This window comes from Phoxinus phoxinus (assembly GCF_949152265.1).
Source record: "Phoxinus phoxinus genome assembly, chromosome: 3".
Classification (NCBI taxonomy): Eukaryota; Metazoa; Chordata; class Actinopteri; order Cypriniformes; family Leuciscidae; genus Phoxinus; species Phoxinus phoxinus.
In genome coordinates, this window is record NC_136878.1 from 4,597,283 (window position 1) to 4,619,587 (window position 22,305).

Sequence of the window (22,305 nt, forward strand, 5' to 3'; positions counted from 1 at the left end):
TGCAAACTTTATGATGGAATTGGTGGGAAACGTTGGTAGACAGTCAAAGGTGTACAATGAATATAGGAGAGGGCTCAGCACACAGCCCTGTGGTGAGCCGGTGCTAAGCGTAATGGTGGAGGAGATATGGGGACCAATTCGGACAGTCTGTGGACGATTTGACAAAAAGTCTTTTATCCAGCTGCAGATAGGTGGGGAAAGGCCGAGAGTCAACAGTTTATTTATCAGGATGTCTGGGATAATTGTGTTAAAGGCGGAGCTGTAATCCACGAAAAGCATCCTGACATAGCAGTTTCTCTGTTCGAGATGGCTCAGGGCAGTATGGAGAGTAATGGATAAAGCATCATCAGTGGATCTATTTGACTTGTATGCAAACTGATGATTATCCAAAGAGTGAGGTAGACTGGCTTGCACATGTCTGAGTACCAGTCTCTCAAAGCACTTCATTATGAGAGGGGTGAGGGCCACGGGTCTGTAGTCTGCCATGCTGTTTGGTCCTGATTTCTTGGGAATAGGGATAATAGTTGCTGATTTCAAAGAGGAGGGAACGATGGCCTGGGCGAGAGATAAGTTGAAAATGGTGGTAAAAACAGCAGAGAGTTCATTACAACATGCTCTGAGTACCTTCCCAGGTACCCCATCAGGACCAGCCGCCTTCCTGGGGTTCACTGCTTTAAGAACCTGTCTCACTTCATGCTGTTGGACCGCGAGAACAGGCATGTCAGTGACCACAGACGGGGTTGAATTAAGAGAGCGCTTGATCTCAAAGCGGGCAAAAAAGTTGTTAAGTTCTTCTGCCAGTTGGGCGCCATTTGTTGTTATTACTGTTTTATTTCTGCCCTGATAGTTAGTGAGATGTTGTAGCCCCTGCCACACTCGTCTCGGGTCATTATCCGAGACATAGTTCTCAATTTTCTCTTTGTAGGCCCGTTTAGCGGTCCTAATTCCCCTCTTCAGATCAGTCCTAGCAATGGAATACAGGTCTATATCCCCTAACCTGAAGGCCCAGTCCCGTGCTTTGAGAAGTTTGTATACTTCTGAAGTCATCCATGGCTTCTGGTTAGAAAATACCCTAATTCGTTTATTTACAGTCACATTGTCAATGCAGGTTTTTATATAAAAAAGCACTGTTTCTGTGTACTCCTGAAGATCCCCTTGTTCAAAAAGGGACCATTCAGTGCTTGAGAAGCAGTCTTGGAGTTGTGACAGCGCCCCCTCTGGCCATGTTGTAATGATTTTAATACATGGCTTTGTTGTCCTTCTAAGAGAGATGTAAACAGGGAGGAGGAACAGAGAGAGGTGATCTGAGAGCCCCAGGTGAGGGAGGGGCACTGCCCTATAGGCATGCTTTAGGTTACAGTAGACGTGGTCAAGAGTGTTATTTCCCCTGGTGGCGCAATTCACATATTGAGTGAATTTGGGGAGCACTGACTTTAAGCATGCCTGATTAAAATCACCCGCAATCACATGGACTCCGTCCGGGTAAGATTTCTGCAGATTACTGATGGTTTGGTAAAGGTGAGCCAAAGACGAGCTAACATTTGCATCCGGTGGAATATAGACGGCTGTCACAGTTACCACAGTTAGCTCTCTCGGTAGGTAGAAGGGTCTGCATAACACTGACAGAGACTCCAGATCACGAGAACAGTGACTGTCTATAACGCGGCTCTGCTCGCACCAGTTATCATTCACATATACACACAGCCCCCCTCCTCTTTTCTTACCGGTATCTTTGGATCTGTCCTGTCTGTGTAGCGTCCTGTCATTCAACTCGACGGCAGTATCGGGGATCAAAGTGGTAAGCCAGGTTTCGGTGATTATCATTACATTGCTGTTCCGTATTGAATTATTTGCGGCTAAAAGTAGCTCCAGATCGCCGATCTTATGAACAACAGACCTGGCATTTGAGAGGAAGAGGCTGGGGATTGATGGTCTGTGTGGGTCTTTCCGTAATCTGACACTAAGACCCGCTCTGCAGCCACGCTTCTGTTTCCTATCCCGCCGGCGTCTGCGTCGTTTTCCTGGAATAACAATCCACGGAGAGCCCGGCTCTCTGGCAATGGAATCGGGAATGCTGAAAGTCCGATGGAAAGATGACATAATTTCCCCAGTGTGGGCAACGCCAATATTTATTAAGTCCTGACGACTGTAGGAGTTTGTTGACTGATACATATCTATCCGTAGCAGCGACAAAATAAATAAAATTAAACACCAGCTTGGAGAGCAAGGAGCCGCTGCACTCGCGTGCGCCGCCATTATGAAACCGTGAGGACTGCATACAGCATACTTGCACCAATTAAGAAATAATCATGGATATTTTTATTAGGGAATAAAGAGATGTTTTGCAGATTTTGGGTGAACTGTTCCTTTAACATTTCACCAGCGAGGAAGTAAATAAGATGCACTACCGTTCAAAATGTTTAGGTCGGTATGATTTTTAAAAAAAAACATGAATGCTTGTATTCAGCAAGGTTGCATTAAATTGATCAAAAGTGAGTGCTAAGACATGCATAATGTTACAAAATATTTCTATTTCAAATAAATGTTGTTCGTTTGAACTTTCTATTCATCAAAGAATCCTATAAAATGATCTTGGTTTCCACAAAAATATTAAGGAACACAGCTGTTTTCAACATTGATAATAATCATAAATGTTTCTCGAGCAGCAAATCAGCATATTAGAGTGATTTCTGAAGGATCATGTGACACTGAAGATTGGAGTATTGATGCTGAAAATTCAGCTTTGATCACAGGAATAAATTGCATTTTACAATATATCCACATAGAAACGGTTCTTTTAGACTGCAAAAATATTTCACAATTTCACTGTATGTTTGATAACCTAAATGCAGTCTTGGTGAGCTGAAGAGGCTTCTTTCAAAAACATGAAACATCTACTGACTCCAAACTTTTGAACGGTAGTATAACTTCATTTTTAGTTGCTATTTGCCTGTGGCATAAACTAATTTTTTATTTTTTTTTATAAAAGTTTTATTTGTGGCCCAGCTGCTTTGCACTTTTCATTGTCTTTTGTCTGTATTTATTTGTGATTTATTCATCAGCTCTCAGCCGTCGGCTGGTATTCAGAGCTCTCTGGGTCAGCTGCATGCTCCCTTCACGAGAGGACCACTGATGTGGCACTGCAGGACCCTGGGCGAGAACTGAGCCAGTGCTTGGCCCTCAGTGGGCCATCGGGGCCGGCGACCTCTTCTGACGTGAAGCCTGTCAGAAGCCCTGGCCCGAGGCTGACGGGTCAGGACTGCTAAATGGAAGTGGACAAGCGAGTCCTCTGTCCAGAAAGTGTGCGCGCTCCGGTTTCTGGCCTGGGGTTGTTGTTCTGTTGATGTAGTGTATTGCAGTGATGCGTCCATGTGCTCAAAGTTTGACTCGTGGACTGCCCCTCGGCCCTGTTGTGTGCTCTGATAAAGCAAGCCGTCCACTTAAGAGTACAATACACTCTTTCTGTGCGCAAGCTTTTCTTCTGACATTAACTGCTCGCACCAGTGCCGCTAAACTGTCATTCAAGAGTGATTCTCTTGAAGTACATCTGCAAATATAGGTTTCATTTGTATGCTTGAGTTGTGTGGTAGCCTGGATGCCAGACCGAACCCCGCCCACAACATTTTTTGGTCGGGAAGTTCGGATCCGTTGTGGAGTAATTATGCTCGGTCCAGATCTCTTCGGACCAATCAAATTGTCAGGGCGGGCTTCATACGACGATGGACAGATGATCAACAGTTACGTAATCACCCACGTCACCAAAGAGCGCTTGGGTGTTGAATTCGTTTACAAAGATGACTGCCGCTGGAGAATTGAGATTTCACGAGTTCACACTTACAAATGAGTAAATGCGTATATGATGTGCTGTTCGAGAAGAGAGCTCTGGGCTCGGTATTCGGCCCGAACCCAGAGTATGACCCCGTATTCCTGGCTGTGAAAGAACAAGCCTAAAGTGAGGAGCCGGGGTGGTGGAGGGATGCTGAAAAACTGTCAATGAATGTTAGGTGAGTTGACAGAGTGAATATGCTTCCTCTCATGCTGATAGGGTAACGTTACGTTAGACATGGTATTGTTTGATGACAAGTTGATTGGATTGATTATTTGAACGTGGTCCTCCCGAACTTTGTTTATGAACTAACATCATGTGTAGATTCCGACATCGCGTCCGTTATAGAAGATTTCGACAGCGCATTAAAGGACAATTCTCGAGCCACGAACGCCGTGCTACGTTAGATTTCACAAACGTAATTCCTATCGACCAGCTCACGTAGCACGACGTTCGTGGCTCGACTAGTCGAGACTGTTTTCCAAAGATGGCTCCTGCCTGTATACGCGTAATGTACTGTCTTTATAAAGTATCTTCTTATTAAACTGTCTGTACACGTACAAAGTTCTCAATGCTTCGGTTTGCATGTAGGGACCCTCATTATGGTACTGTGTTAGTGTGAGGCTATTTTGAGCCTTGTTAGTGGTATTAACTAGCGATTTACCTATTCTATGCCCCATAAACTAGCGTTATAAGCTAATCAGTTCTTAGAGATAAAACTCTTTACATTCGATTATCATGAAAACGCATCCCAGAGAACGGTCAACTCGGTAACCATGTGTTAATTACCCCTAGGTTCATTTTTCACCGGAATTGTCTTTTAATTTTAAAAGAGGAACAGAACCACGATCAAGGCATTTGTCGGTCGGAAATATGAATGAAGAACATGCATCATTTACTCCGTTGCTCTGATTGGTTGTAGGTCTATTCAATTGAATGCAGAGGCATTTTCTTTCCTGGTTCGGTTGAAACACGCCCTATAATCACAGCCCAATGGAGCAGTTTCAGACTCACGTTCTGACTAGAATCTGAGTATGACGAAGTCAGGCTAGTTGTGTGGTGCTGTTTAGTGAATCAATTGAATCAGTCTGACTTGATCGCAAGAGTCGTTGGTTTGAATCTGCTCAGATGACTCGCTCATTGAACCACAGGTTATGATGTCTCTGAAAGTGCCAAAATATAAAAAAAATTAAGGGTTAATGAAACTAATTAAATTACAGAGTTATTGTGTTAATCCTGTAGAAATCACTGGCTCTCACATTTTAATTTTAAGTGATCACTGTCATTGTTTATTATAATTTCTATACAATAATTTGAATCATAAGACATACTAGTAATCATTAATATACTATTGTTGTGTTGTTAATATTTTGAATAGTTTTTATCTTTATATTTTCTGTTTTAATTTTAGTTAATTCCATTTAGGTATTATTATTTTTTTAGTTTTAATACTTCAGACTGAAATAGAAATGTTTAAAAACTGAAATGTTTATTTAAATTAACATTAATCAATTTGAATTAACTTAAATTTTTCGTAATATTTTTAAATTTAGTTATCCATAATAACACCATTACATAAGACTTGACCATTTAAAGTAATGATTAAAAAATACAATGCTATGTTATGATCACTTTTACTTGATGTTTTTGATTGCATAGTTCCTAACCACTATTGTTCTAGTTTCCTCAGAAAAAAAAAAATCTAAATCATGTCCAACTCATCTTGAACCTAATGGTTTGATGTCTTTCATATAATTGAATATGATATGCTCAGCCATTGGTTGAGACTCAAAGCTCAGTCCTGAGAATCTGAGGGCATGATCTCAGTGTTGATGCTCTGATGGACAGGAATCTCGCATCTAACTCAAACGTTAAAGATTTATTCAATATGACTGATGATTTGCCTTCCTCACCCACAGAAACGCCGCTCATGGTTTCTCCCTGATCCCAGTGGACAGCCTGAAAGTGACCATGAAGGATATTCTGCAGAAGGCCCTCAAAAAGAGGAAGGGCTCCCAGAAAGGATCAGGTGAGACATCTGAAAGATTCATAATGTGAAGTGATAGATATGTTTTGGATTCAAGCTTATTTCTATAGGTGGATTATCTATTTTGGCTGGCCTGCAATGTTATTTTACTATTATTTATTAACTATTATTAGAATTAATTAATATTTTGAATTGGCTTTTATTTTTATAGTTTGTTTTCATTATTAATTTGGTTTTTGTAATGTTTATTAGTTTTTCTTTAAAATTATCATTATTTTTATTTCCATTTTAGCTGTAGTAATTGTAGCACTTTTATTTTTTAGTTAGTTACCAATGTAACATTTGTAATTTTTATTTGTAATTTTTTCAAAATCTAAAGTACCTAGAGGGCACGTTCCATAAGATTATCTCTCAATGCAAATCAAACCAGCTAATAGGCGAACTGAAATAAAACATGCCTATCTCTAGGTATGGTGAAGGGTGTTTGATGATGTGGGGATATTTTAATCCCAAAGGCCAAGGGAACTTTATCAGGATCATAGTATCCTGGATCCATGAAATAACTGGCCTTTAGGGGTATTTATGCACCCTGTATTTTAAGGAAGAACATTTATTTATTTACAATATATTATTCATTCACTAAGAAAATTGGTGTCCTTAAAGGTTGGATTTTTCCTATTTTTTTTTTTAAATTAAGGCTTTAAGATCAATTTTCAAAAGATGATTTTTTTTATTCCTCTTTTTAGTCAACTTTAGCATGGGTGTGTTTACTTATGCTAAGCACTGTATACATATATTATTTCAGCTTTATTTCAATTAACAAAATATATTCAACTCAATAACAACTCAAATGCCTTTACTTACATATTGGCATGTAAATGAAATGTTTTGGTGCAAGAAACCTTAACAAAAAAAAAAAAGTGTACTTCAGGGGAAAATAATAAATGCTGTAAGAAGTGTAGCAAATGGTGCCTTTGAATTGTCAGTCGAACTGGAATTTGTGTGTGTGTGTGTGTGTGTGTGTAGTTTTCATCTTAGAAAGTAAGTGAAGCCGTCTGCTGTGATTTGGCCTGATAACTGTGGCAATGTGCCGTCCTAATTTGTCATCGCCGAATGGGCCAATCTTATAAGGCCAGAGACTTTAATACAAAAAGTCACAGGTAACGGATCGCCCCTTTGATGGCCATGATGAGCCGGGGCAGCGGTGAGATAAGAGGGGTGAGGAGAGGAGATTGAGCCGCAGACTGACTCGGAGACGGAGAAGGGCACATAAAGAATGGAAAGCAATGGTGCGGGAACGAACGTATATTAGAGAGAAAATGGATGAAACGCAGAGAAAATGATGGTGCGTGGAGAGCCACTGGAGCCTCATCTCTCTTGGATTTAGCACACACTGAGGTCAAAGCCTGCAGCGAGAGGAGTTCGCTTCAGTAAGGGCGAGCGCTGTCAGGTTAGAGCGGCTATAGTCTTGTGTATCCACGCAGTCTCATCATCAGTATGGCTCATGTACGCCTTCATTGACTCCAGAGTGACTAGTCTATAGCAGTGGTTCTCAACCTTTGTGGAACCAAGGTACCCATTTTTCTTTTCTTTTTACTTTCTTTTTTCAAAACAACTAACAAAAAAAAACCGTACAATACATATGCACATACTCATCCTTACATACTCTTGTATACACCTGTACAAACAAAATGTATATTCCGAGCACATACACGCATACATAGACATACACTGGTTACCGGGGATAACTTATATTATATTCATGATCACATGATTCAATCAAATTCTGCAGTACAATTATGTTAAGGGCTACACATCAACACAGTCAATTGGTTAAAAGTCAAGTTATTTTTTTCTTCTTTCTTTTCTTACTTTCTACCTCATATATGCATGTCATAGGGGACCTTAGGTAACCGATGTAGTATTTTTATCTCTTTTCAACCATTTCTGCCAGTATGAAGGGATTATTTTAGTTTGTCTTCTTAATGGAAAAAGTCAGAGATTCCATATTGTACACCTCTTTTACAATTTCTTGCCATTCGTATACCGATGGGAGATCTTCTTTGAGTCATTTCCTTGTAATGGCCTTCTTACTGGTTGCTAGTAGTATATTAAACCGATAAATGTCCTCCTTTGTTATTTCTGAAAGAATGATGCTCAAGTACATTGTTTTAAAGTCACATTCCAGATTCAACCCCGTTAAGGCACCCATTTTTCACGAATCAAAAATACCAAGGTGTGCACATCCCACGCATCCTACTTGGGCTCAGGTGTAAAAAGAATAACAATAATGAAAAGATTAGATAAGAATAAAAAATAAGTTTGAGGCCCGCACATTGGCTCCAAACTAAGCGCAACACTCACATTATACAAATCGTGACACACACAAAATATTATTTCAACTAACAACATATACAAATAATCCACATAAGAGTAAACACAGCAAGAATATGATATGAAATATTCCACTTTCTTACTCATATACTGTAATACATTATAAAGCTGTATCAAAAATAAAGCAATATCTTTCTTTATTATTAAAAAGTATGTCTTCAATAATAACAGCATATGAAGAAATATAGAAATCCTAATGGTGACAAAGTATTCAAAGTATAAATCCAAAACATTCACTTTGTAACACTTTCTTCCCCTAATCTCCTAATTTTTCAAGACAATCTTTTTTAATTATATTAAATGTGTAATTATTATTTTATATTATATTAATTACTTTATATTCTATTATGTTAAATTACATTACATTATAGTATATAATTTTCCAAGTCTAGAAATCAAACTTTTAAAATTCCCTCATATCCAGGTTTTGTCATTGCTTTTGGCATATTTTAAATGATTTAAATATTTTTTATATATTTAATCCGTCTTATGAAGTTCTTTGGTTTGATTTGTAGGTGTTATTTAATAGACTCCTAAACATGCTTTTCTAAAATAGTCACATTTCAATTTCTTTCCTCAAATATGACAACAACATATGCTATTTTAGTACAACTAAACTGTCTGTAGTCATTTAAAAGATAATCAATCACAATGACATTCGCCTTTCACTTGAAACCATTTAGTACTTTGAAATTCACAAATAGTCTAACGTGAGAATGTTTCGGATGCTATTTTTGGTTGTAAACTCAATCCGTTGCCATTTATTTCTGCAAAACCAAGCAAGTATTTGACAGCTTTTTCTAGAAATAACAAAGACCATGAGAATAAGAGAAAAATAAATTCTCCGGCTTAGTGAGATATGCGTCTCTTTGTCTTTTTGAAGGTGTCAGAGGAACTGCAAACTCAATCTTCCCGGTCTCTGGGGCATAAAAACAAACCCAGAGTTTCTCTTTTGGGATTTGTGACATCTAAGACATGCCTCAGTCAGCTTAAAAAAAAAAGCGAGAAAAACTCCTAGCTCTTAAAAGGACGGCCACACTCTCTCAGTTATATAATAGCATATTTAGTTTCAGTGGTTTGAGAGTACTTGTGTTTGATGTACAGCCTCATCAGAGACGGATTGATTTGCCAGAAACCCAAGAGAGCCCTCAGAGGGAGTTTAATTGGAAATAAACCTACAGAATTGCCCCGTGGGCAGTGAGCCATTGGCCTGTCCCGGCCGGGTGATGGTTTGTGTTTTAGCCCGAGATGGTGTCTCAGAAGACGTCTTGAGTGGATGTGATGGGGTAGTTGGTCCAGAAGAGAAACGTTAGACGGCGTGGACCGTGCTCTCATCTGCATTTAGATGAGTATTGATTGTTTATTTACCCGCTGGAGACAAGAGACCTATCCAATCTTCTGTCCACTGTGCTGCCTTCTCTTCTGCACCCGCTGTTCGCGGTTTTGCTGGGCTTTTTTTTTTTTTTTTTTTTTTTTTTAGCGATTGTTTTCTTCCATTTATATATTAATTTAATACCTTTTATTTAATACTTGTATTTGAACAATTTTAATCTATCTATGACAGACATTTTAATGTCTGTCATAGATAGATAGATAATTTCCTGTTGTTTTGTCTATCTCTATCCATCCATCCATCCATCCATCCATCCATCCATCCATCCATCCATCCATCCATCCATCCACCCATCCACCCACCCATCCATCCATCCATCCATCCATGTTTTTTAACACTTGGTATCGTCTCGTTTAGCAGTTAAACTGAGTGAATATATAATGGTAGGCGTGTGGACACTAGGAAGGGTGCGCACTGTAAAATATGACTAGTTTTATGAGCATCTCAGGGTTTGTAAAGCTCGGTGGGTCTGTTGAAGGAGATAAGCGCGATTGAATGCCTCCTATGAGGCTTATCAGGGTAAATGTTGGTGACATTTGGGAGGCGGCGACGGCTGCGGTTTGGGGTCGGTGTGCCTGTGTGTGAACTACAGATGAGCTCAGACGAAAGAGAAAGGCCGTGACTGTTATGCTTTATGTGCTTAGGGGGAATGCACTGAGGCGTAATACAAAGCTGTACATTTTCAGCAGATGCTGTATTTGTGTGGATTTGTAAGTATTTAGCATCAGCTGTCTTATTTAGTTCTTGATATTTTAATGACGCACATGCACAAAAAAATGATTGGATTTGTAGCTCCACACAGCACATCTGGTTTCCGATTATTAAAGATTCATTATAAAACAGCTCTGAGACCTGATCGGTGAAACCTTTGATATATATATATATACACACACCTATGACTGCATATCGGTTGAATTCTATTTAAATGTATTACCGTATATTATTGCCATATACAAAACTGTTCAAAAGTTTGGGGTCCGTAAGATTTTGTATTTAATTTTTTTTATCAAATTAATGCATTTTTTCAGAACGGGCACATTAAAGTGATAAGCAAAAGAACAGCATTTATTTAAAAACTGAAATATTCACTGTCACTTTTTATCAAATAATTCTGGAAAAATGCATCATGGTTTCCAGAAAAATATGAAGCAGCACAACTGTTTTCAACATTGATGATAATCATACATGTTTCTTGAGCAGCAAATCAGCATATTAGAATGATTTCTGAAGGATCATGTGACACTGATGCTGAAAATTCAGCTTCGATCACAGAATTGAGAAAATCCTGTAAACGAAAAATTTAAATAAATGAAACCTTGATGAGCAGAAGGGACTTTCAAAAAAATGTGCTGACCCTTAAAGCTTTGAATGGTAGTGCCTATATAATATCTAGATTCAATCCCCCTACAGTTATGTACTGGCTAATGCACTGTAATGCCTTATTTCAGAATGATTTGTCATGTGCTGTTGCTTTACTAAGTGATCAGACTCACAGTTTTCACCTGCCGGAGAATAAAATGGATAAAAAGCAACCTCTCTCAGCTCATTGAGATTAGCGCAGGGTCGCCGGAAAGGTTGTAAAAGGTCAGATCGTGTGTTTCTGAATTAGTCACAGTCTCTTGCTCTTCAGTGTCACAGCAGTTACAGGGATTCACATTCTCTCCCTTAGATTCAGAGAGACACTGTCTTCGCTTCTTCCGTATATACTCAACTAGTCCGATTCTTGCACGTCAAGTCCAGAACTGCAGTGTTGTATAGAATTGATTCACTTCGTTTGTGTTCTGATATATCTCGCATTGTGCTGGAGGGTGTCGTGAACATATTTCTTTCTCCGTAGAGGTCGTAAGCTTTCGGAGGCTCTGGTGACATTTTGGAAAACCATGGTATTTGCAAAAGGGTAAATATCGCCTTGAGTGTTTGCCCTATTTAGATTGGCAGCTTCTCTGTATTGTTTTTTTCCCTTCTTTTCTGGCAAAAAAACGAGGTAAAGACTTGATCCTACCTCTGGGCATTTTTTCCGGCCTCTGACAAGAAATAAACAGTATCCAATAAAGCCATTTTTTGGTTTTATAGCCATCAATTGCTCCTGCAAGGCAATAGTTATTGAGAAAGGTTTGCGGAGATCGGTCAAAGTTAATCGGTCATTAGGTCTTAGATGGGTTGGTATCATCTGATTGGACGAAAAAAGTCAAATTCGATTGTTTGCACTGAGCAATATTAATCAAGCGACGTTATAAAGAGAGAAGCCAATAGCTCTGAATCCCATCACACCGTATCTAAGAGATTGCTCTGGTCACCCTGAAGTCATTTATGATGGCTACCCTCTCTCAAGGGCTCTCTGTGATTGTATTAAACTATTCAAAGGTTCAAAGTATTAATGTATTGAAAAAGAAGAAACTACAGTGTACTTGAGATAAACCAAGCTACACTTTTTATTGTGTGTCTTTGTGATTCTGAGTACCGGTATACACAACTGTTGAAATATTTGGGGTTTTAATGTTTTCTGCTCAGCAAGGCAGCATTTACTTGATCAAAAATACTGTAAAAACAGTAATATTGTGATATTATTACAATGTAAAATAACTATTTTCTATTTTAATATATGTTAACATGTTAATCAAGCTGAATTTTTAGCATCATTACTCATTACAGTTTTCAGTGTCACATGATCCTTCAGAAATCATTCTAATATTCTGATTTGCTGCTCAAGAAACATTTATGATTATTATCAATGTTGAAAAAGGTTGTGTTGCTTCATATTTTTGTGGAAACACATTTTTTTCAGTAGTCTTTGATGAATATAAAGTTCAAAGGGCCAGCATTTATTTTAATTGTTTTGTAACATTATACATGTTTTTACTGTCACTTTTAATCAGTGTAATGCATCATTATACAAAAGTATTTCTTTAAAAAAACAATCATACTTTGACTAAGCCTTTGACCAGTAATGTACATGTTTAAAACTAATGATTGTTTATATTGTTTAAATGGTAAACATCCACTCAGCTCTTAATTCAGTAACTGATTCAGTAAGTAATTCTGATTCATGGAGATAACCGTGAGTCTATTTGACTGATTCATTAAAATAACTGCTTTGTAAGAGTCATTTGTTTGTGAATCAGACTAGATCTGTTGCATCAAGAACAATGCAATAGAAGGATATGTTTTTTTGTCTTTTTATCGCATCACATTCAATTCTGACTGCATCTCGTGCTGCTGTACATTTTAGGCATGGACAAATTTTTTAGTTTTTAATCAAATTGATGATGCTACTTGCAGTTGTTTCCCATCGGAATGTAAAAGTCTTTCAGAATCTACATATTTGATCATTGATTTAAATGTAAAAAATGTTTATCGTCTGCTTATGTAGCTGCAACAAGTAAAGAGTCAGGCTTAATGGAATAAACACTTGATCTTTGAATATTAAATTGCATGTCATGAGCTTTCAGATCAACCAGTACAATGAAATGTATTTTGTAGATCACGTGAGCCAAGTTAAACCACATTCAACTAAACCAATCTCTTAACAGCTCAAATCAAACGCTAAATATTGTGGGATTTGTTTTAGGTCCCATGTATCGACTAGAGAAGCAAACCGAACCGAATGTGGCGGTGGATTTGGACAGTACGCTGGAGAGCCAGGGAACGCTGGAGTTCTGCTTGGTCCGAGAAAACAGTGAGTTTTGTTGACATTCTTGACGCTCCTTCCATTGCAACACATGATCTTTAAACACTGCACACTCATGAAGCATTTTAAAGGGGACCTATAATGCCCTTTTATGAGGTCTTGATTTTGTTTTGGGGTTTTCATGATATAGGTAATGTTTAAAAACACAAAAACAATTCCCTTATTCTCCGTTGTTGCTACTCTCTTCCCAGTCTGTCAGTAACGCTCTGTTTAGATCCTGTATCCATGAAGCCCCTCATTCTGAAAAGCACAGTGTGCTCTGATTGGTCGGCTGGGTCAGTGTGTTGTGATTGGTCAACCACTTTAAGCGTGTTTGGGAAATGTCACCTCCCTCACCATAACCGCCAGTTTCAACACACTACTAACTAACTTAACCAGTCCCTGTCCCTTTATTCTGAGTATTAATTATTTAAATGAGGAATATTGTGACGTGTTCGGTCCCTGAAGAAAACTCAAGACTACAATGGAGGCGTTTCAGGGAGTTCAGAAACAGTGACACTGATATAGAGAATAACTTCCTCTGGAGGGAATTTGTGATTTGTTACTTTGTAGACCGTTTTCATACTCAAACAGCAAAATTACACAGTAAAAAATATTGAAAATACAGTAAACAAAAAGCATAAAAGGACCCATTTAAAACATTTCAGGAAGAGTGTTTTCCTTTATTGAAATGAATAGATGCACTTTATTAATCACATTCATTGTTGAAAAACAACAGCAACTTTAAATGTATAGTGCGCAAATGCACACCTAAACAACATCTCTTTCTCCGTCACCTCCTGCTTTCATCTGTAGGTTCTCGAGGCGAGGAAAGCTCGGAGGAGGACCCGCCTATAGACATCACTACGGTACAGGACATGTTGAGCAGTCACCACTACAAGTCCTTCAAGATCAGCATGATCCACAAGCTCCGCTTCACCACAGATGTACAGCTAGGTACAGATTACTAATCCCTGTATTTTACACTAGGCTCTTCTTCTGCCAATACACAGACCAACATTCAGAGCCAACCCAAGAGTTTTCTCTTCAGACATTTTAATACGACTTAAAATCATTCAAGTGGAAGAAGACCCGAGTGCTGTTTTCTGTGCTGCACACACATAAAAAATATGCACACAGAAAGCTACCACTCAAACTGAATAGTGCACGATACTGAACCAAGTTTTCTTCTTTGCACTTTTGCACAGAAATACATACAAACAGACAATTACACACAACAATATGTAAAAATATCCTCATGAACACATTCGGTTATGTCTTAAGTGAACGTAAACAGTTGATTAAAAAAAAAACTCATACCGGTATATTGGATCCGTGCAGCTCTTAAAGTGACAGCAGCCTAATATTTCTGCTGCTGTCTCTATAATAGCGTTAAACAACCAAACTCAAAGCTGTTCTTGACTGAATAACTTTTGTAACTATATTTGTAATGTTTCTTTTTGATTAGTTTCTGACTCGTTTGATTTCGCTTCTGTACCTGAAAATCTTAAAACTGTTTATTTCAATCGTATCTTTGTTCAGTGTATTTCTTTGTACAATTTGTGTAAAATTCAAACGATACCCAACCCTACAGTAGTGTAATATACAGGTGAAACTCGAAAAATGAGAATATCGTGCAAAAGTTAATTTTATTTCAGTAATTCAATTTAAAAGGTGAAACTAATATATTATATAGACTCATTACATGCAAAGTGAGATATTTCAAGCCTTTATTTGTTATAATTTTGATGATTATGGCTTACAGCTTATGAAAACCTTTTCATAATATTCTAATATTGAATTTGTGGTTTTCATAAGCTGTAAGCCATAATCATCAAAATATCAAATAAAGGCTTGAAATATCTCACTTTGCATGTAATGAGTCTATATAATATATTAGTTTCACCTTTTAAGTTGAATTACTGAAATAAACTTTTGCACCATATTCAAATTTTTCGAGTTTCACCTGTAGAAGTTAGAAATGGTGTAATATAGTGTAGAAGTAGTATTGTTATTCTAATAGTATAGTAGGAAATTATGATATCATATACAATAAAATGTTAACATGCCATTCTGAATTTTTTTTTTTATCATAAATGTATACTGTAGTATTAAACAAAATAATATAATGTAGTGTAATATATAAAAAACTATAAATAAGTTATTGATATGGTTTAGTTTAGTACGGCACAAAATGCTAACACTGAAAGATTCCTGTAACAAAAGTCTCTCCAGTTCTCTCAGTTTCTCCAACTCAAAAGTTTGGCTGAGGGTCTTCAGATCAAACACAGCACTGTTGTGAAAACACACCAAAATATTCCAGCACACTTGACAGTGTCTACACTGCAGTCACAGCTCCATCCCAATTACAGCAGCGCTGCAGGCACTGGAAGTTGTTGGAAATCTTTTTGGGAATTTCAGTCTGATTGACAGACTGGAATTTTTTTTCTGACACACTGATGTTTGCATGCTATTTTTTATGTCATGTGAATGATGGACAGCTGTCACATCCATTATGGATGGACTTTGTGTGTGCTTGTGAGATAGACCTGTAATAATATTCCAGACCTCTCTCTCTCTCTCTCTCTCTCTCTCTCTCACACACACACACACACACACACACACACACACACACACACACACACACACACACACACACACACACACACACACACACACACACACACACACACACAGTTTCAGCCTGCTTCGGGTCTCCATTCTTATTTAAATAACAGGGGAAATGAATTCACACACCTGTTAATCTTTAAAACCCGGATGCCATTCTTTTGTTAACCCTTTGGATAAAAGTTGACAGTTAAAATCTATGGTTTCCAAAGTGATTTTTATGATAAAACCTTCCCACTTTTTCAGGAGTTTCTGGTGAAAAGGTAGAGATCGACCCTGTCACCAATCAGAAGACAAGCACGAAGTTCTGGATCCGACAGAAGCCGATCTCCATAGACTCGGATTTGCTGTGTGCCTGCGACCTGGTGGAGGAGAAGAGTCCAAGTCAGTTCTGCTCATACTTTAGTAAAGGAATATAGAACTAGTTCTGCATCAAATCTTTAATTTTTTATATCACCACGCAAATATTCTGGGATCAGTGAGACTTTGTTTTTGAAAGAAGTCTCTTCTGCTCATCAAGGCTGCATTTATTTGATCATAAAATACAGTAAAAACTGTTGTATTGTGAAATATTTTTTACAGTTTACAATAACTGTTTTCTATGTGACTATATGTTAAAATGTCATTTATTCCTGTGATCAAAGCTGAATTTCTTCAGTCACATGATCTTTCAGAAATCATTATAATATGATGATTTTCTGCTCAAGAAACATTTTTGATTATTATCAATGTTACAAACGGTTGTGCTGCTTAATTGAAAGTATTCATTTCTAAAAAAGCGTTGATCGTGAGTGTATACATTTATTAAAAATGGGGTAAAACAAAGTGTACTTCAGTGAATTATATAAATAATCCTTAAAAAATACATAAAGTAATGGTAAAAATGTACAATAAGGTTTCAATTGTTAACATTAGTTAACTATGAGCAATACTTCCATCGCATTTTTTGATCTTAGCTAATGTTAATCAATATTTACCAATACATTATTAAGATCAAAAGTTGTATATTTTAACATTAATGAACTAGCATGAATATTTGTATTGAGTAACATTAACAAAGGTTTATAAATGCTGTACAAATATGTTGCTCATTGTTAGTTATTGCATTTCCTAATGATGAGACCTGATTGTAAAGTGTTGCTAAAACCCCGATAGGCGCTGCCGCTCTCGCCTCCTCAGAGAAAAGTCTCAGCTTTATGTATAAACTCTTCTGATGTCCCCACATCACTGCCGACTGACATATATAGTTGTAGCGCTGCAAACTCACCAAGGGATTTATATTGCATTACACTTACAGGGAACTCCGTTACAGAAAACTAAATCTATTTATGCAGCCTTTCTGTAAGGTTTGCATCGGTAAGTGATGCAGACATCTCTTCTTAGCGGATATGACAGGGACACGAGCACAGCTCTCCAGACGTGTGCTGCTAACCGTGATTGATGAAGTGAAGACAGATTGCTGAAGTCTGCTCACGGATGCTCCGACTACGCCTGGAAATGCTCCAGTCTCACAGTGGGAACTGAGCGTTTGTTTTTGGAGCAGGGCCATTTTATTTTATTATGTGTCCTGTGTTCATATTCCGAGATGCCAAAGCTAACGTCTTAATTTATGTTTAACACAGTCATAGTTTGTTATGCACCCAACAATACCTTCAATCAGGCTCATGTTTGTGTCAGTAAATGGTTTATTCATCAAGGATGCATTGAATAGATCAGACATTTATAATGTTACTAAAGATTTCTATTTCAAATAATTGAACTTTCTTTTCATCTAAAAACCCAACAAATATTTAAAAAAAAAAAAAAAACTGTTTTCAACATTGATAATAATCAGAAATGTTTCTTGAGCAGAAAATCATCATATTAAAATGATTTCTGAAGGATCATGTGACACTGAAGACTGGAGTAATGATGCTGAAAATTCAGTGGATTCAATTATATTTTAAAAATATATTCACATAGGTAGCAAAAAAATGTATGGATGTCGCAAATGTACATTAGCTCACGTGCTCTGTGTGTGTTAAAGAGTGGTCATTTGGACGTTGCATCCCCAATCATGTTCTGTGTCTCCTCTTCTTTCCTGGATGTAAGAACATTTTTATGCTTTCTTTGTAGGTCATGCAATATTTAAGCTCACATATCTAAGCAACCACGACTACAAAGCCCTGTACTTCGAGTGTGATGCTGCTACTGTCAATGAGATTGTGCTCAAGGTAGGGTTCAACTGAGACTTTATATTTTTGTATCTTGTAAAGTGCCCCATTATGCTTTTTCAAATGTTACCTTTCATGCAGTGTGTATTATAGATGTTTCTGAATGTAAAAAGGTTTAAAGATTAAAGTGCATGACAAATAAAGTTATTGTCTCCTAAATGAAGGAATTGATTCTGAACCGCCTGAAACCAGTTTAGCAATTCCAGTCTCACTTCCTGTTACAAACCTGCATAGGTTTGCAGCACATTTGCATAATGCCTGTTTATGGTCTTCATTGGCTGCCTGTGATTGACATCTACTTTGCCCCGCCCTCAAACACTGTAGCTGAGACTGGAAGAGTTTGGTTTGTGTTGTTCATGTCCACTTTTCTGCTCTTCCAAAGGATGAGGACTTAGAAACTGTTTATCCGACACCACCGTTACTGTTTGTATGAGTGTGTTTATAAAATGTAGTCTGGCTATCACTAGACCAAGCTCAATCTTTTAAGGCCTCATCCACACTACTGCTTTTTACTTTAGAAACGGAGAATTAAAACGAATACGATCTCCGAGATCAACACCAGCATTGGTCTCCGTCCACATTAAAACGACTGAAAACACGGATCACGTGACCACTCGCCAACACTGGGCATGCGCGTGCCGGTGTAAACATAGGCAGCTATAGGATTGTAAAATGCAGAATTTACTTGCACAACAGCTGCTAGCAAAGACATCAACGTCAGTAACACTTGTAATTCGTTATCCATGTTGCAGTCACTAACGTTACGTAGTCCAGGCTGGTTTTGTATGTTTTCTTCCCGGGGACGGGTCATGTGATGGGTGGCTGACAAATCAGGGAAGGATACGCCATGACTGATGACACCCAATCATAGAGCCGAGCGTGAGCCTCTGCGTCATCGTTTGTAAAGTCCTCCGTTTTGACCGTCTTCACTAAAACGCCCTCCGGAGATTCAAAACACAAACCGGGGCGATTACACCCACTTGAGCGATTTGTTTGCTAAACTAAAGAAGCCATCGAACATCGTCGAGAGGTTAAAAGGATTTGGATTCGTCGCTTCTCTATCGTCATCGTGTTAAACCCGCCCATAGCGCGCCAGGTGGATAAGCCAGTTTGTGATTGGTTCCCGCAAATTTGGAAAGGAAGCAGGAGAAAAAAATGTGCAGGGCGAAATCGAATCGGGCTGGGTTTACCCACTCTATATAAAATGCTGAGGAAGAGCTGAAATTCAGATATGGTAATAGGCGTTTTGTTTCCAACATGCGTTCAACCAATCACAGCAGACTAAGCCATCTGACCAATCAGAGCAGAAGGGAGGGGTTTGGAGACACTGAATCCTTTATCGAACCGTTTTTTGACCTTGGATGCCTGTAAACCTAATGTAGAAGACTCCAAAACAAAATGAAGAACCTTTAAAATAGCATAATATGAGGGCACTATACTGTTTTTACTTTTGTGCATTTGTATAACTTTGATCCCTTTCACAGCAAGTGTTGTTACTTCCTCTTCCTCTCCCAGGTGAACTACATCCTGGAGTCTCGTGCCAGCACGTCGAGGGCGGATTACTTCGCACAGAAACAACGCAAACTGAACCGTCGCACGAGTTTCAGTTTCCAGAAGGACAAAAAGTCGGGCCAGTAGGGCTGGCGGGCAAACCGATCAGAACTGAACGGTGACCGAGACGGGCCTATGTGATCAGAAGCAAAGAGATAGATGGGAAAATAGACAGATTAGAAGGATTCCAAGAAGTTTAGAAACGGATAAGATCGAGAGAATATGGGATAAATATGAGACAAACGTTCTTGTCTCATCTGGATGGAGAAATCAGCCTCTTAAGGTCGGCCTTTCCTGGACTGACGGTCCTTAATCATATCAGAGCACTAATGCTCTCTGCTGTCACTCGAATGTACTAGAAAAACCAACCAACAATCTAATTGAACAATTATATTAACGTTTGAAGCCACAGCCATCGCCCCAGACCAGACAAAACCATCAGCTGGACTCTGGATGCCAAGGACCGAGAACTTGCTGCTGTTTCAAAGACTTACTTCCACTGCCTACAAACGAACTGTACATAAACGCACACCAAACCAACGCAGTCGGATCCTTAAAAGCCAGAAAGAGCAAGTCAACCGTATTATCTACTCCCATATGTATCAAAGATATTCACTTAAACCGCATCAGACTCTGACAGGGAAAGGGATCGTGATCTTTTTTTCTTTCTTTTTTTAAACGGAAATGTAAATAGCAACCATATTCAGGGTCTGATGACAAACCCTCTTTGGCCATAGTACTTTAGTGCCTGCTACAGATCAACATGACAACTGCGTTCTTCGAGATTTTAAGCGTCGGGAAAAGCCTCAACTCTTTTTACCAACAGAGGAGGCTGGTAGGTTACGGAATGACAGATTTTTAATGATCAAATACGAAATGAATAACTACTTTTTACTGTGATGTGTTTTTCCCCTCTGCATTGTTTCTTTTGATTGCATATATTATAACAGACCAATCGCCTTCTATCTCTTCTAGATGGATGTTTTGGTTTATTCGGACTGTCCTCTTGGGCTGCAATGGGAATGTATGACTGTTTTTGCCACATTTCATTATAAATGTTAAAGATAACATTACTATACTAGGCTCATTTCATCTGTGTGTGTGTAGAGATGGCTCGTTCTCCGCACCAAACCTGCCGTTTCAACCTGTTTGTTTCTACGAATGAGAGGAAACTCTTCCTATAACTCCACTTCAATCGCTGCTGTTGTTAGACTGGATTCAGGGTGTATGTTCTTTCCAAAACGTTCTGACTCAGGTTTCCGACTGCCATGTTGTCTTGACTGATCTTGTTTCTGTTTTTGTTTTGTTTTTTTAGTCTGTCAAAGCCAGAGAGTGATACTCAGTTCAGCGCTGACGGATGGACAAATAGAGCGTGTGTTCCCGTGATGGGGATAACCGCTGAATAGACATTTCAAATAAAACTTTATTTATAATATTACGATGACCTGGGGGGGGTTATCATGCGGCCTATGGAATCAACAATATTTGCTACAGTACATGTATACTGTATATAAGTAGATTTTCTAATTAAAGACTGAACTACAATATATGTTGTCCTTGTGTTGTGTTATTGTGTTTTCAATATTTAAAGAGGACCTATCATGCCCTTTTTCAAAGTCTTCGGGTTTTCGTGATTGAACGCTCAAAAATGTACGGAAGCCCTAAGAGGCCATGGATTATTTATATTTTTTATGTTGTTTTCTCAAGATGACAACTTAATTTTCTCGTGATCTCGAGATAAGAAAAGTTGTTTTCTCGTGATCACGACTTATTTTTCTCGTGAACTTGACATAACAAAAGTTGTTTTCTCGTGATCTCGTGACTTGCTTTTTTTCTGCGTATTCGGCAAGTATAAGCACCAAACGCAGAAGAAAGCAGCATCATGGATGATCACATAATAAGTTGAAAAATCAATATTTTCAAATATCAAAAAAGAAAAATAAGTGGTGATTTCGAGAAAACAGCTTTTGTTATCTCGAGATCACGAGAAAAATAAGTAATCTCGAGAAAACAACATAAAAAATATAAATAATCCATGGCCTCTTAGGGCTTCTGTAAAAATGTCCATTGTTCTCCCATATTCTCCATTGTTGCGGCTCCTCTCTTCCCAGTCTGTCAGTAACGCTCTGTTTAGTTCCTGTCTCTACGAAGCCCCTCCTTCTGAAAAGCACAGTGTGCTCTGATTGGTCGGCTGGATCAGTGTGTTGTGATTGGTCAACCACTTCGAGCGTGTTTGGGAAATGTCCCGCCCCTCAACACTACTGTGAGTTTCAACACACTACTAACTAAGGGTATGTTTACAACAATATGCTTAAAACGAAGAAGTTTTTACTTTTTGAGTTTTCCACGTACAGACGACACCATTGTCAAGACGATCCCCATTCACAAACAACTGAACCGTAAGGTTCTGCTGTCAGGCCATTAGATGGCGATGAAGCACTTTAGACTGAACATGTAATACGCATGTGCTTGACGTCATTGTCTTTAGAGATTCGCATTTTTACGGTTTACACAGAGACTTATCAAAAACTTCCACTTTAAAAAACGTTTTCAAAAGTTTGCGTTTTCAGCCACCCAAAACACTGTTGTGTAAGCGAACGGCCAAATCGCCTAAAAAGTTTAATTTTTTTTGTTGAAAATGGTGTT

General features: G+C 38.3%; 1 protein-coding gene across 6 annotated transcripts in view; it reads left to right on the forward strand.

Moving 5' to 3' along the window:
- mapkap1 (MAPK associated protein 1) overlaps positions 1 to 21,207 on the forward strand; it is a 42,471-nt gene extending 21,264 nt beyond the window's left edge. For 2 of the 6 annotated variants that reach the window (XR_013796858.1, XR_013796860.1), the window contains 9 exons: positions 5,746 to 5,855; positions 13,169 to 13,276; positions 14,084 to 14,224; positions 16,142 to 16,279; positions 18,011 to 18,108; positions 19,624 to 20,494; positions 20,635 to 20,683; positions 20,767 to 20,884; positions 20,975 to 21,207. Coding sequence is in view for 2 of the 6 variants with exons in the window: in XM_079607083.1 (XP_079463209.1) it covers positions 5,746 to 5,855; positions 13,169 to 13,276; positions 14,084 to 14,224; positions 16,142 to 16,279; positions 18,011 to 18,108; positions 19,624 to 19,746 (718 nt within the window). In the remaining 4 variants the exon portion in view is untranslated. Of the gene's footprint in view, positions 1 to 5,745; positions 5,856 to 13,168; positions 13,277 to 14,083; positions 14,225 to 16,141; positions 16,280 to 18,010; positions 18,109 to 19,623 lie in introns of all 6 variants that reach the window. The other 4 variants (XR_013796859.1, XR_013796861.1, XM_079607083.1 and 1 more) reach the window with 2 other exon arrangements.
- Positions 21,208 to 22,305: the final 1,098 nt, after the last annotated feature.